Raw genomic sequence first — 16,718 nt, forward strand, 5'->3', positions numbered from 1 at the left:
GAGGAGCAGGAAAAGGCATTTTTCCCCTGACAGTTCTGAGCCTCTCATTTGCCTTTGCTGGGTGGTTCATCCTTTTGCGGCTACCTCTAACTGGCATCGGTTGGTAGTTTCCTCATGTATTTAAGAGTGCATGCCTGGTCTCAGAGTGGTGAGGTGTTGAGAGGAGTCGTCAGAAGAGCAATTCTCAGAGCTGAGGCCAAATGGTTTCAAGTATACCAGGGCTTATTAGAGCCAAGCAATTACTACGTAGAACCAAAATGAGAGATTTGCACAGGGGACTTCGACTTGATCTTGAAGAAGGCACTGGCTATTTTCAGCCAGCAACCACTCTGATTGGTCAGTCTCTGTGCTGATGGAGACCCTTAATTTTCTCACACTGGCCGGAAGTCTCATCTAGCCAAAAGCAGAGTGAGTGATAAGGTTTGTCTTGCCTTGCGAATAATTCCATCTTCCAGGTAGCAGAGGTTCTGACTGCATGCATTGCTACTCTGCACCAAATTGTAATCCAAAGAGAAATCGATTGGCAGGTAGAAGTGACGGGTCCCTTGAAATACAAGAGCTAAGTGATGGCCAGAGAGAGGAGCATGACTTTGAAAGAGTGAATACCGAAATGTTTAGAAAGGAAAAGGAGTAATTCTGCGGCATGAGATTATGTAAAATGAAAATACTTTGAGAAGGTCAAAATCTCTGGAAGTGTAATTCTAACTGAGTAGAAGCCAAGTGAGAGGAGAAAGGGAGGAAGAACAGACTAAAAGAGAAGTTGGAGACATCTGTAGATTCAGCCTTCTAGTTCTTCTTGACCCCTTCTTACATATAATGGAAAAGTTTACAAAAAGTTTGGTAGGTGTTTAGGTAAACTTTGAATAAAAGTACTTAATACTTACCAGTAAAGCCTGTAATCTTATCAGGGTTCTTTGATATTGCTGTTGTAATTGCCGCATTTATGGTCGTCTCATTTTCTTGTGTAGTTTCTGCAAAAAGGTTTACTACTGCTACATCAACAACCTGGTCACTGGCACGCATTTCAGATCTTGCTGGAGTATATCTTTTAAAAATAAAATGAACTTATCACTTGATGAACTAAATTTAAGCATCAACAATTTGGTTTTTGAACCTCCCATACTCCCAAATATCCAGGTTCTAATCCTGACCCACAAATATATCCACAATTGGGGTACCAATATGGATGCCAAGGGTTGCAATAAGATGACAGTTTATTGGCCCAGAGATCTCTATTCAACATGTGTTCAATGAGTATCTATGGCTAAAACAATGTCCTACTGGAGGATACTTAGAAAAAAAAAATGTGGACAATCATTTTTAGGATCTAGGAACTTGGAACTAACCAGAAGTAGAACAAGTAACATCTGAAATAGTAACTTATCACTTTCTGTAGAAGAGGGGACATAGATGGGAACAAACATGCTGAAATTGTCCATGTGCCAGGCTGTGTGCCGGGGATCTTTCCAATGCTACCTCACGTGTTCCTCCCAAGGTCCTAGGAAAGTCGATCAGATTATCCCAGGTGTATAGATGAAGTAACTCAAGTTCAGAGAGGTTAAAACAACTGCCCATTTGTGTAGCAAGGAAGCGCCACAGCCAGGATTCAAGTACAGATTTGCCTGAAGTCATCACAGCTCACTGTTCCTGTGTTTCCAGTCATGCTCAGAGCATGGACTCCCTGTTGTCCGCTAAGCCAAACCGTGTGCTCCGTCGGCTACCGCTGTGAACCTCTGGTCTCTCTGTCTGCTGCCTGCCCTTGCCACGCAGCACTGTGCCTCCCAGTAGTCTGCCTGCTGGGCACCCGGCTGCCAATCACACTTGGCCCTCATTCACCATCAAGCTTCAAACTCACCACCTTCAGGAGTCCTCTGAATTTATATGTATGAATATACACTATATCTTATTCCACAAAAATTGACAAAGCTTATAAAAATAGATGTAATAGTAAAACCATAAAACAAAATACGTTAGGGCTGCTTTTCCCGCACACTTCACTGATCTCAGAGCACTCCTTCCTCAGGCTGCAGCGCTCGTGTGTTAAAGCACCTCAGAGAAGGCTGAGATAAAATTTAATGTCTTGAGAATCCTTTGCCCCGTTGGGTCCCTAAATTGTACTTGACACTGGTCATTGCGTGTTGACATAATAAATGCTTGTTTTTACTGCAGGAAGTGCTCACTACTGGCCCCTCAGTAGCCAGGTGTGAGATTTGGGCATTATCACCCTCACGCCCCTCATACGAGGGAAGAAAGTACCATGAGCCTCTCATTCTCTTCCTGGCCCCCTGAGAACGCACATTCTGGGGACCAACCAGGTGTGGCTTGTAGCCAAGGGATCAAACCAAACAAACAGATCCAGGTGACGCACTGGACCATGTGTGCAAATTGCGGGACAGCCAACCATAGATAGCATCGTGCTGTCCTTAGGCTACACTCTGCCCAGGACACCAAGGTCAGTGTGATGTCAGATTGGCTACCTCTTCTTGACTTGTGACTTCCCACTGGAGGGCATCTCAGTGCTGCACAGGCAACTGAAGAGAAGACGAGAAGTTAAATGCATACCTACCTCCAAAGTACCCCATCAGTCCATAGCAAACTTACCTGACTTTATGAATTACAGTCTGTCCATAAGTTTTACTATTCATAAATGCATCTTTAAACTGTGGAAGAGAAGAACATATTTAATAGCAACTATGAAGAGGGGGAAGTGGTACTGTATCTAGGTTTTAATATAAATACATTTCTAAACCCCTGTATATAAATATACATGGTTCATCACGGCAAACTATATATTCTTGACATGCTCTCTAACATCGTCCAGTAACTTTTGCTGTGAAATAGTAAGAATTTAATGTAAGGGTTATCCAAGAAAAGGATGAAAACCTAAAATAGCCAAATCAAGGATCATACTCTTAAAAATTAAGTTACTAACTTATTAACTTTGTCTTTTTAAAGTCACAGTAAAGTTTTGCCTATTTGTCTGACTTATCTATATGCCTGCTTACTGCATGCATTGATCTATCTAAGGAACACTTCTTTAACTGCCCACAAGGCAATTATACCATGGGACTTAGAAATGACAAAGATGGGCTGACCCAGCCCTGTAATCATATAGGGGACCACACCATGAGGTTAAGACAGGTCAGTGCCATAGAATGCTATGATCTACCATGGAAGTTCAAGGAAACTTTCTTCCACAAATTGCATAATTTAACTTCTTTGAACCTCACTTTTCTCATTGGAAAACTTGGGACAGCAGTAACTCCTACCATGTAGGGCTATAATGTGTATAAAATAAGATGGAATATGTGATACATGGCTTTGTGAGCTTGTAGGTGGATCTTATCCTACAATTGAGTTGTGGGTTTGAGTTGTGTTCTAAGAACAGAGACAACCCCAGATACTTATAGAGAAGTGGCTAGCGATCAAACTGAGACCGATGTCAGGGATGAGGTGGAGGTGGGCTTAAGGTGGGCTTAGGGTCTCAGTTAGAATATAAGCTCTTTTTTTTTTTTTAAAGACTATTTTTTTTCAGAGGGGGGAAAGAGGGAGAGAGAGAGAGAGAGAAAGAGAGAGGGAGAGAGAGAGAGAGAGAAGGGGGAGAAGCAGGAAGCATCAACTCTCATTATGTGCCTTGCCCAGGCAAGCCCAGGGTTTCAAACCAGCGACCTCAGTGTTCCAGGTTGATGCTTTATCCCACTGTGCCACCACAGGTCAGGCGAACATAAGCTCTTTGATGCCAAGTATGGGATTTACTTTCTCTTTCTTATGACACAACCTCCTCCAACCGCACCCCACAGCACTCAGCATAGGGCAATCCCTAGGAAAAGTTCAACACCGCCTCACTGGTGACTGAATGAATGAATTGTGAAGGACGTGACTGCCTGGCCTCCACTGCACAACGCAGCCAGCAAGCGAGGAGAAGGCAGATCTGTGGTCTGAAGATCTGGGTTCAACTCCCAACCTCCTCCCTCATTAGCTGGGTGACCTTTAGTCAGTTTCTTAACCTTCATGATCCTTGACTGTCCCATACACAAAATAGGCACCATAGTGTTATCTCCCTCACAGGGGCTATTCTGAGAATTAGAAATATTACACACAAAATGCCCGGCACAGCATGCAGCAAGGTAACTCCAAATCAGGGACTATCCATTTGGAACCAGCTGGGTAGAAAACAGATCCCGGAGACTTCTCAAGGCCTGAGCTGGGACTTCCCCAGCTACAAAGTCTACTAAGAGGACCCTGTAGAAAGCAAATTGTCTCTATTTTCCTAGTTCTAGGAGTTGTAGGTACATTCCTTTTGGATTAACAGCCTCTTAGCAATTGTAAGAATGCTCTATCCTATCCCTGGTCCCCTGGGACCATCAGTACCTGATTGAGAGTAAGTCTCTAAACTGGCCTCTGGAGACCAGGGCATAGGCTTGAAGCTGGAGGGGACTTTTGCACACTCATACTGAAAGCAAGTTTGGGAGATGTAGTGGCCACAGTGGCCAGTGCTCAGTAAAGCCACACGAGAGAATCAAGGGGCTCCCGAGAAGTGGGAACACATTGATGTTGCCTTCTTCAATGTACTGAGTCTCATCCAAGCAGGCACAGAGGAATGTAGATCCAGGATAAGAGGCAACATCACGGGCAGCCGGCCCATTGCACACAGGTGTTATGACAAAGGGGCCGGCCAGCCCGGGGCTTCGGCAGCTGGGCTCTCATCCCAGCAGCGCCAGCCCTCGCTGTTCTGTGGTGAACGCTAGTTCTCTCTGAACAATCTGTAAAACCATGTAGATACTCAGTTTTTACATTGTATTAATTGATAAAATTCAAAGACAGTCTCATAGAATAAGACCTTAATTTTTGAAGTCTCACTAAGCTTTGAGAAACACGGGCTGGATGCCCCCCGCGAGCCTGTCTGGGTCTGACAGCTGTGGCCCTAGAATGGAGATCTCACGGTGACACAGTCACTCACTATCATCAAAATGACATGAAGCTACTGTGCATTTTGCCATTTTTGAAAATGGGGAGAAAAGGGACTAAATGGTCATTCAGATGGAGTTCCTCTTCTAGACATTAAAAAAGTCATATTAGTACAGAAATGTGTCCAAGTTGGAATGTAAAAAGAAAAAATAAATCTTTAAAACTTTTTCTTTTCAATTCTATGGAAATAATTCATTTTAAAACATCATTGTATTTCCCTGTCCATTTAAATATATTCTAACAGCTTATGTAATGACAAGCATAGCATGGCTGAAGCCAGCTTCGAATGGCCCTCTGCCCAGCCAGGCGTTGCTCAGAGCGGGGCAGGATCACGGGGAGGCCCAGGAGTCCAGTGGTACCCAGGGGGCTCAGGACAGCTGCCAACCAGTATGGGCGCATTTCACTCTCTGAACAACTGGAAAAGCTGTACCAGTGTGAACCACCTGAGTATCAGCCCTGTGCTCTGCAACTCAGTGTTAGAACAAAGAACACTTACACAGGAAGAAGATTGGAAAATACTTACAAATCTTATTATTTCCATATATAATACTTCATAGGCTTCAGACATTTTATCTTCCAAGGAAGATGCTTCTGAGACTTTTATTTGAATTGTTCCAGGGAATACCTTTCCTGAAATTCAAGCAGAACCTTTCTGTAATATTTAATGTAGACAGGGTCATTTTCATTTTGTTTAAAACACACTTTTAAAAGAATTCTAAAGATTGTATAATACTACAAGGAGCCTGGAACTATGATAAACGATACCCCCAAATCCACCAACCTAACAGCCCCTTTCATCCTGGTACCGGTGCCCCTCCACCCCCATACAGACTTTCCAAAAGGCTTTTACGCAAGACCTACATTAGGACCCGTTTTCGCGAGCCAAAGGAAACCCTAAGAGGACTTTTGCTTTTATGAGAAAGGATGAAAATCGAAAATTGCGTTCAGCGTTTGTTTCGCAGCAAGCCTCTGTACAGGCAGCGCGCACCCTGAGCAGGGGGAGCGGCCCCCAGCTCCTTCCCTGGAAACGGCACTCGCATCCCAGCAGCAAGCCACCCTGTCTCTGAGCTGTGTCTGTCAGCACCTGCGCTCCACCTCAATTTATTTTGTGCATTGTTAGCATGATGCGTCCTAAGGTGATTGCTTCTTCATCTTATGCCACTCCGGTTTACAGAAGGTTTCACAGAAATACTCTACTTTGAGATAGCGGGGGAAGCCTGTATTTCTCCCAGCTCCTTTACCCCTATGCATGTTCATAGCATTATAGCTCTAAGTTTATATCATGAAGGTTCCTTCCTTATTATTATTATTATTTGTGTGTGTATGTGTATGACAGAGACAGAGAGACAGAGAGAGGGACAGATAGGGACAGACAGAGAGACAGGAAGGAGAGAGAGGAGAAGCATCAATTCTTCGTTGAGGCTCCTTAGTTTCCTTAGTTGTTTATTATTGCTTTCTTATGTGTGCCTTGACCTAGGGGCTACAGCAGAGTGAGTGACCCCTTGCTTAAGCCAGCTACCTTGGGCTCAAGCTGGTGACCATGGGGTTATATGTATGATCCCATGCTCAAGCCAGTGACCCCGTGCTCAAGCCAGATGAGCCTGCACTCAAGCTGGCAACCTCAGGGTTTCGAACCTGGGTCCTCTGCATCCCAGTCTGATGCTCTATCCACTGTGCCACTGCCTGGTCAGGCTCCTTATTCATTATTAAATAATTAACATTTTCCCAAATCATTACCTAGTCTTTATAACTATTATTTTTAAAAGTTTCATAATATTCTATGAAATACAAGTTCCCTTCATTGATGTTAGCTTTTTTTATTTTTAGCACTTTTAATTATTTAGAAGAGGAAGGAAATGTTATAATAAACATCTTAATGCCCAAGCCTTTCTATGGGGTCATTTACTTAAAGAGGATCCCCGGAAATGAGATTATTAGTGCTGAAAATAAGAACATCCTTTCGGCTTCTGAAATATCTCTAACCTCTGCAGCCAACACTACGTATTTGTTTTCTACACACTTGATCTGCTCTGGCAAGAGGGGACATTTCTCATTCACGAAACAGAAATTTATTACACAGGAAACAGACTTGGGCCTTTGCAGTACCCAGCTGATTTAACCAAGAAAGTGTTACATCAAGTTCATGGCAATTTGTTCCTGAAGTCCATTTCTAGACCTGAGAAGCTCTTACGTCTCTAAAAATTGGGTCTGCTGTTATGGGACAAACAAATCCTATGGCCGAGAACTGAGCAAAGTCAGAAGACTAGGCTCCCAGGCTTGTCCGACCATGTGGTCTTAGTCACCTCCCCTTACTCTGCCTCCGTGGTCCCCTGCCACAGCACTATTCGGTGCAGTCTGCACTTTTTCAGGGCCTTCGCCACCTGTCATTCTCATTCTCATTTTGGCCCCATGGCACCATGCCCTCGAACAGGTGAAGTGACAGGGCACATCTGCTTGCAGATCTCCAAGACTAATTCACAAGTTCGTTTCCTCTCACACTTCGTGCCTCTGAGACAAAGGCAGGAGCCATTTTTTCTACTTTGCTGGCCTTTGTTACCTCCAAATTTTCCTCTATCTCTAGTATTCCAGAAGCTCTTTTTGCCATGATTTAAAATTTTTTATTCCACTTTAGGTATGAGATGCAGCTTGGCACAGTTCATCCTTTGTAACTCACCTTTATTGCATTTGGAAGACTGATAATAATATCCATTCATACACAGGCAATAATGTGACTGATTCAGATTAACACAGGAAGAGTCACCACCACAGGAACTGGTTTGGCAAGAATCTGCGATGAAATAGAAGAAAATGAAAAAAAAAATCCACAGAACAACCAATAACACCCGAAAACATACTTTTAAATATTCATGCCTCCCTCCTGGGCACTTTCTGTTGCCTTGGTTGTGCTATTCCAGGGCACACCCCTTAGAAGAACTAGAAACAAATACATAATTTCTTATGGATCTAGGGAGCTTGTTGCTGAAATTCTGGACCAACTACTTGTCAACAGTAAAGGTCAGAGGTTGGTGGGGAAGGTTTCCCCAAAACTATTTTATAGAAAGGTTTCCCCTAAACTATTTTATAGAAAGCAGCGTGTGCATATATATATATATATATATATATATATATATATATATATATGTATGTATATATATATGTATATATATATTATTATTTTTTTTTACAGGGACAGAAAGAGTCAGAGAGAGGGATAGACAGGGACAGACAGACAGGAACAGAGAGAGAGATGAGAAGCATCAATCATTAGTTTTTCGTGGCGACACCTTAGTTGTTCATTGATTGCTTTCTCATATGTGCCTTGACCGGGGAGCCTTCAGCAGACCAAGTAACCCTTTGCTCCAGCCAGCGACCTTGGGTCCAAGCTGGTGAGCTTTTGCTCAAGCCAGATGAGCCCGCACTTAAGCTGGCGACCTTGGGGTCTCGAACCTGGGTCCTCAGCATCCCAGTCTGACACTCTATCCACTGCTCCACTGCCTGGTCAGGCCGAAAGCATCATATTTTTTAGGAAGGTGTAAATAGCTGTCTTATAGGGAAGAACAGGCAAGAAGCTCTAAAAGGAGACGAGATATTATATTCTGGTTAGCACACATGGTGTACAGATTCATAATGAAGGGGAAGGAGTGCTAAGGGGAGAACGTGGAGTAAGTAGGTGAAAATTCTAAGAGAAGCTGATGAAATGACACTCTACTCTGATTTTCTGAGTGGATGACTTGAATAAATGGTGAGAATAATATTGTAATCGATCCCACACTGCTGGCTGGGACTCTCTGACCAGGCCGGAGGCAGTGTCTTTTCTATCTCTGGTAATCAGATGGGATCCAAGGAAGAAAGCTAGGTCCATGGCCAAGTGGTGGTCCTGGCAGGCCATTTTCTTCATCTATTGCAAGTGAAATGATTCTGAGCTTTGATATCTGAATAAATCGTCTGACAACCTTTAGAACCGTCCAAATGCTTATGAACCCATAGTAGAAATAGATTTTTAAAAACTACATATAAGACACAATATGTATAACATGCTCTTCTTTGTTGATTAAAAAAAAGTGGGAATACACAAACACACACAAATATGTATGTTTATATTTGTATAGAACACCTATGGAGGGAGACATAAGAAACTGACCATCGAATTGGCCTCGGGAAGGAACCTGGTAGTCTCAGTCCTAGGGGTTTTAGTGTGGGAGGGAGATTTAGGTTTTCCTGTTTCAGCTTCTTATTCCATAATGAAGGCACCTAATTTACTTTCATTAAAAAATATAAACTAAAATAGTGCTGATTGTAGAGCAACACTGCTGGTATGAATGCAAAATGGTGCAGCCACTTTGGAAAAACACTTCGGGGATTTCTTAAAAACTAAACGTATTTTTACCATATGGTTCAGCATGTGAACTCCTTGGTATTTACCCATAGGAGTTGAAACTTACGTCCATTGAAAAAACTACACGTGAATATTTGTAACAGCTTTATTCATAATGCCAAAACTTGGAAGCAACTAAGATGCCCGTCAGTGGGTGAATAGATAAACAAACTGTGGTATGTCCAGATTGTGGAATATTACTCAGTGCTAAAAAGAAATGAGCTATTTAGCACTGAATAATCATCAAGCCATGAAAAGATATGAAGAAACTTAAATGCATATTACTAAGTGTAAGAAGCCCATTTGAAAAGGCCACATACTGTATGATTTTAACTATATGACATTCTGGAAAAGGCAAAACTATGGGACAGTTTAAAGATCAGTGGTCGCCAGTGGTTGGGGGGAGAGAAGGATGAACGGCGGAGCACAGACTTCTTAGGACAGTGAAAATACTCCATGTGGTACTATAATGACGGGATACGCAATTTTCAAAACTCATAGAATGTACAAACACCCCCAGTGAACTCTAACGTAGACTGTGGACTTTGGGCGATTCTGAGGTGTCAATGTGGGCTCCTCAGTTGTAACACACGGACCATCTGACTGGTATGTTGATTGTAAGGGAGATTATGCATATGTAACACTGGACGTACATGAAAAATCTCTACCTTCCTCTCAATTTTGCTGTGAATCTAAAACTGCTCTAAAAAATAAAGTCTATTTTAAAAACTTCTTTTAGAGAGTTTTTTAAAATGTTGCATAGGACAAAAGGAGGCATAGGGGCAGTATCTCATAAACGACAGTCAGGGTCACCCCTCTAACAAGGTGTGAACCAATATTCTAGTCAAGTAAATGGCTTTTCTTTTGAAGGCCTCAGAAACATTGCAAGGCTGGTTTGAAAACCTAGGTAAGAAACTGAGTGCAGCTCCACTTTGGACCCACCAGACAAATAACTCCTGGAATGCTTTCTCTCTGGCAATAAAGGCCAGCCTTGACTTGTTCTGTGGGCCAGGAATAAAGTTGCTGGGTGGTACAGCTGGAAGGTTTTGGTGGCAATTTTGTTCAGTCACACCTTAATAGAGATAAGTGAGCTGAAGCTCAGAGAGAAGTGGTTTGCCCGTTCCCCGCAGGTAGTGATAGGGCCAGCACACAGGGAATGTCTGGGGAAGCAGACGTGGCTTAGAAAAGCTCCCTTCCCTGACCCCAGGAGAGCTGATGGTGTAGCTGTGCCGCACTTGACCTAGCCCTTCAGAGTAGTCCTCCAAACATAAAAGACTGAGAACCAGGTCTTAGATACTAGCTCTGGCTCCATTTACTTAATCATCCATTTTTTGGATCTATCAAAGAACACTGGGAAAGCCAAAAGATGTATATGTAGGGAGACACACCTTGCTCATTGACTTTGGGCATGTTACTGCCCTCACTAGGCCTCTGTTTCCCTATCTAATAAATAAACAGGTTTGATTTAGACCTTTCAAGCCAAGGTTTGAGGGTTCTTTTAGACCAGGTGTTGACAAAGTATGACTCATGAACCAAATCTGGGAAATCTCCTGTTTTTATAAATAAAGTTTTATTGGTACACAGCCAGCCTCATTCATTTATATATTGACTATAACTGCTTTTATGTCAAAATGGCAGAGTGGAGTCGTTGCAAGAAGGACCCTGTTGTGGCCCACAAAATCTAAAATATTTACTTGTTTCCCTTTATTGATCAAGTTTACCACCCCTATTCTAGACGAAGCTTTGGAAAATGAGTCAAGTGGTTTCTCTTTCAATAACTTTGGCCTAAGGTTGACTCTTAGACAGTATCCTCAGAACAGCTGTCCTTTGAACAATGGCACTGGGCATGTCTAGGACTGTTTGAGCACTGCTGTTGTTTGGCTTTTTACCCTTCAGGCTCAAATTCCATAAATTGGCTCAAACTCCCAATTATGATCAGCCACCATCATAACTTGTTCTATTTTTCAATAACATCTGGTATGGAGTCAGGGTAGAACTGTTGTGACTCCTTCTTTAGGTAAAGGAACTAGACCAATGGGGCCAAAGAGCTGGTGCTTCTTAGGACCTGGCCTTCACAGAGCAGCTGAAACTATTTCCAAAACTCTCAGCGAGAGGGCAGCTGGAGAAATAGCTTTCATAAAGTCCAAGTTCATAAAAATATTCCATATTTGGCAAATAGCTTGAGGAAGAATGGATAGTAAGAAAACGAGAACAGCCTGACCAGGCAGTGGCACAGTGGATAGAGCATCGGACTGGGATACGGAGGACCCAGGTTCGAGACCCCGAGGTCGCCAGTTTGAGCTTGGGCTCATCTGGTTTGGGCAAAAGTTCACCAGCTTAGACCCAAGGTCGCTGGCTATAGCAAGGGGTTACTTGGTCTGCTGAAGGCCCCCCGGTCAAGGCACATATGAGAAAGCAATCAATGAACAACTAAGGTGTCACAACGAAAAACTAATGATTGATGCTTCTCATTTCTCTCCATTCCTGTCTGTCAGTCCCTATCTATCCCTCTCTCTGAGTCTGTCTCTGTCTCTGTAAAAAAAAAGAAAAGAAAACAAGAACAGAAAGAAACTACGGGTAAGATTTTACAGTCTCTGCCACCACTATCAATTAGCCTTTGTGACTCAGATTTTTTAATTCCAAGGACTCATATCCAAAGAAACCTTGAGTCTATTTATAACCACGTCCCTGTCCCAACAGAACATACTTGCCTGCCACCCTCCATAATGCTGACTCCTCAGTGAGGCGTCCTTGAGGGAGTTGCTCTTACCTGTGGTATCAGGGGTTGAGTTACTGGTATTTGGTGAAGTGACATTGCTGGAAGGCACTGAAGGAACAGTCCCTGGGTTTTTAACTGTTGTGGCGGGGGTAGTTTTAACAGTTGCTGAGACTGTAGATGCAATCGTTGTGGCGGGGGTAGTTTTAACAGTTGCTGAGACTGTAGATGCAATCGTTGTGGCGGGGGTAGTTTTAACAGTTGCTGAGACTGTAGATGCAATCGTTGTGGTGGGGGTAGTTTTAACAGTTGCTGAGACTGTAGGTGTAATCGTTGTGGTGGGGGTAGTTTTAACAGTTGCTGAGACTGTAGGTGCAATCGTTGTGGCGGGGGTAGTTTTAACAGTTGCTGAGACTGTAGGTGCAATCGTTGTGGCGGGGGTAGTTTTAACAGTTGCTGAGACTGTAGGTGCAATCGTTGTGGCGGGGGTAGTTTTAACAGTTGCTGAGACTGTAGGTGCAATCGTTGTGGCGGGGGTAGTTGTAGATTTGGAGGGAATTGAAGAAGATTGGCTGATTGCTAGAAGAACAGAGATACTAAGTTTCAAAAGAGAGAATATTGAATATAAAATGGCAGTTGCTATTATTCAATACTGTAGTTCACCCTTAAACAATGCAGGTTTGAACTGTGTGAGTTCACTTAGATTTTAAAAATAAAACTTGTATTGTTCAAGGGTCTGCTGTAAATACTACCCAATTATTTCTTTTCTGAAAAATAAATGCAGCAGGTCCTCAATTAATGTTGTTTCATTCAACATCCTTTTGCTATAACATTGATGAGATGACCTAAAAACTTAACTCTTGTTTGTATCAATTAGCCTATGGTAAAATTGGTTTCATTATACATTATTTTGCTTTAAGGCGCAGAACCTTTTGACAGTGTTAGATGAGGACTTACTGTATAGTTGACTTCATTAAAAACAAAAGTAGCCTGACCAGGCAGTGGCACAGTGGATAGAGCGTCGGACTGGGATGCGGAGGATCTGGGTTCGAGACCCCGAGGTTGTCAGCTTGAGCGCGGGCTCATCTGGCTTGAGCAAAAAGCTCACCAGCTTGGACCCAAGGTCGCTGGCTCGAGCAAGGGGTTACTCGGTCTGCTGAAGGCCCACGGTCAAGGCACATATGAGAAAGCAATCAATGAACAACTAAGGTGTTGCAACAAAAAACTGATGATTGATGCTTCCCATCTCTCTCCATTCCTGTCTTGTCCCTATCTATCCCTCTCTCTGACTCTCTCTCTCCCTGTAAAAAAATAAAAAAATAAAAAAATACACGACTACTTCCAAAAACACACACACAAAAAACCCACATTAAATAAAACTAAAAATTAAACAAACAAAACTTGGAAAATGTTATTAAAAATATGACAAAGAATTAATACATATTGATTATCAAGAAGTAATATCATTCATGGTTGTGGTCGCAGGACTGCCAATCTTGGTTTAATGTCACCAGGTGGCGCTGTTACAAGCTATAAATGGACTGCTTTGTATTTTTACAGTTTAAGACAATTGCCTCAATTTTCCATTACATGACATTTTAGCCGTAAATAAGTATAAGGAAGGGAAAGAAGAAGGTGTTTTTAAAGAATGAAGTTAAAAAATATCTCATTAAGTGTTTATTAAACTTCTTCCAAAAATATTTTTCTAGTATTGTTTACCCATGAATAAGTCTAGGCACATGAATTTTTAAAGAGTAAGATGAATAGAGATGATTTTTGCCCTAAGGGCTATGGTGATCATCCAAGTTACCCCTTTTAAAAAAACTCTTAGGGGCCTCTGGACATATGCTGTAGTAAACTCTTAGTGATCAGTTTCCTAGAACCCTGAATGGTCATGAAGAATTCTGACATTGCCTGACCTGTGGTATCACAGTGGATAAGACAACCTGGAATGCTCAGGTCGCAGGTTCAAAACCCCAGGCTTGCGCAGTCAAGGCTCATATTTGAAGCAGCTACAAGTTGATGCTTCCTGCTCATCCCGATCCCACCTTTTCTCTCTCCTCTCAAATCAATAAATAGAATCTTTTAAATAAATAAATAAATAATAAAAACTCAAATTATCCTGCAGATATACCAAGTTATAAGGAGAATGGACAGTCAGCTTTGTTATGTAGTAAAAAGCTAAGTTTATAGTGGTTTCATTAAAAAAAAAAAAAAAAAAAAAAAGCCTGACTGGTGGTGGTACAGTAAACAGAGCGTCAACCTGGGGCACTAAGGACCCAAGTTTGAAACCATGAGGTTGTCGACTTGAGCACAGGCTCATCCAGTTTGACCACAGGGCCGCCAGCTTGAGCATGAAATCATTGACATGAGCCCATGGTTGTTGGCTTGAGCAAGGGGTCACTGGCTTGACTGGATCCCCCCCCACAAGGAACATATGAGAAACAATCAATGAACAACCAAGGTGCCGCAACTATGAGTTGATGCTTCTCACCTTTCTTCCTTCCTGTTGGTCCCTGTCTCTCTTGCTAAAAAATCAAACAAACCCCAAAACAAACAAAAAAGAACACTGACATTGATAATCCATCAAAAAACTATATTAAAAAAATTTTAGTGAGAAAGCAATTTCTAAACCCTTAAATAGAAAAAACTGCTGAAGAGGCTACCTGATTCCACCATGGGTCTATGAGCCCCTGGGTGGCAGAACCTGGCTCGCCCCTTGAGCAGGGCCAGGCTTAAACAGGCATTCCTAAGTGATGAAGGGAGAAGTAAGTGCTCTTCCAGGGGCAAGAAAATAGTCCACCAGCCCGTCATTTTGACGCTGCTACTCCTGTTTCTACTATTCTCATCAAGGGCTTACTCTGTGCCTGACAGAACCTGGGACATAGGTAGGAGACACACTTAACAGAAGAGCACACTAATACCCAGAGGGATTAAGAGGTTTACCTGGGAGGAAACCTTTTAATTCCCACATGTAAGGGGGCAGAAGACTTGATGCCAGAAGCAGGGATTAAACCAGGTCCCTGCACTGTGTTAGGGCCCAAATGACATCTGGGGGCCAAAGAGAAGGGCACTGGGCCCTTGGAACCTACTAAGTCGCTCTTCTCTGGCCTCAGGAACTCTTAAGAACAAATCTCTGGTTTGCTGAACCCCAAATCTTAGCCCGGAGGCCTCCTTACTACTGCTCTGTCTCCTTCCACTGCAGACTGAAGTGCCTTGCATCACTGAGCTGAGTTGGAGAGGAAATCTCATCCACAAAATAGTCCATCTGCCTGACCAGGCAGTGGCGCAGTGGATAGAGTGTCAGCCTGGGATGCAGAGGACCCAGGCTCGAGACCCCAAGGTCACCAGCTTTCATTTTAAAATATGAAAGCCACATATTTTAAAATGTGGGCTCATCTGGTTTGAGCAAGGCTCACCAGCTTGAGCCCAAGGTTGCTGGCTCGAGCAAGGGGTCACTCAGTCTGCTGTAGCCCCCCAGTCAAGGCACATATGAGAAATCAATCAATGAACAACTAAAGAACCGCAATGAAGAATTGATGTTTCTTATCTCTCTCCCTTTCTGTCTGTCTGTCCCTATCTGTCCCTCTGACTCTCTCTGTCTCTGCCACCAAAAAAAAAAAAGCACATCTGTTGGGCTGTGGGAACTACAAGCTAAAGCCTGTTGATTCTACCTCAAAGACAACAAACTGATTAGAAGATTTAATATTTTTTGTATGTTCCTTACCTGAAGGTACAATAAGGAGGATGAGCACAGTGAGGTGAGTGAAGGTTTTCATTTTAGATTCTCTTGCGAGGTGATCCAGGAGCAAATGATTTCCCCCACAACTCTCTTTAGTTTTAACTCTCTTCCAGGTACAAAGTCCAGTCATTAAATGACGTCAGATCAGCCAAAGGCAATTACTCGTGAGGGTTTGGCCCTACCTATAGCATAGGTTTCGGTTGAGGTTTTGAGATCCAAGACATGAACCTTGCCTTATGAACTATTTCTGTCTCAGAGTCCAAAATTACTCAGGACAGCCCAAACATCCTTGAGAGGTGGGGTGGGGGTGGGTGGGGGTGGCAGTTACTCTCTTTGCTTCCCAAATATACCGAGCTACCACCTTTTAGGAGAGCACCGTTTCTTTAAACACCATGGTATAGTCCAGGGGTCGGGAACCTTTTTGGCTGAGAGAGCCATGAAAGCCACATATTTTAAAATGTAATTCCGTGAGAGCCATACAACGACCTGTGTACGTTATGCATTATCCAATAAAAATTTGGTGTTGTGATTGGCTCCAGCCACCTGCAACCATGAACATGAGCGGTAGAAAATGAATGGATTGTAATGCATGAGAATGTTTTATATTTTTAACATTATTATTTTTTTTATTAAAAATTTGTCTGCTAGCCAGATGCAGCCATCAAAAGAGCCACATCTGGCTCGCGAGCCATAGGTTCCCAACCCCTGGCATAGTCTGTGCTTCACTTGAGTACAAGAAATCCATTTTCTTCCACCTGTAGTTTCAAGAATCCCCAAAGAGTCCTTGCACGTTTCTCCAGACTGAGTGTTGCTTAGCTTTTGCCACCTTTTGCTGTGGATCACCACTCCAGGCCTCCCTGGTGGGCACATCTAGCAACTTCGCAATCATGTCTCCACACTCCCATGGTTGTCCACAG

At 42.9% G+C, this 16,718-nt stretch overlaps 1 protein-coding gene across 1 annotated transcript in view; it reads right to left on the reverse strand.

Annotated features, from left to right (window-relative positions):
- The window catches only part of MUC13 (mucin 13, cell surface associated), a 28,630-nt gene extending 12,697 nt beyond the window's left edge, over window positions 1–15,933 (reverse strand). The window contains exons 1-6 of the mRNA XM_066241510.1: window positions 15,787–15,933; window positions 12,114–12,638; window positions 7,643–7,756; window positions 5,492–5,598; window positions 2,602–2,660; window positions 885–1,045 (exon numbers count right to left, since the gene is read on the reverse strand). Of these exons, the coding sequence (XP_066097607.1) occupies window positions 885–1,045; window positions 2,602–2,660; window positions 5,492–5,598; window positions 7,643–7,756; window positions 12,114–12,638; window positions 15,787–15,931 (1,111 nt within the window). The 5' untranslated portion in view covers window positions 15,932–15,933. The remainder of the gene's footprint in view (window positions 1–884; window positions 1,046–2,601; window positions 2,661–5,491; window positions 5,599–7,642; window positions 7,757–12,113; window positions 12,639–15,786) is intronic.
- Window positions 15,934–16,718: the final 785 nt, after the last annotated feature.

This window comes from Saccopteryx bilineata, chromosome 8, assembly GCF_036850765.1.
Source record: "Saccopteryx bilineata isolate mSacBil1 chromosome 8, mSacBil1_pri_phased_curated, whole genome shotgun sequence".
Classification (NCBI taxonomy): Eukaryota; Metazoa; Chordata; class Mammalia; order Chiroptera; family Emballonuridae; genus Saccopteryx; species Saccopteryx bilineata.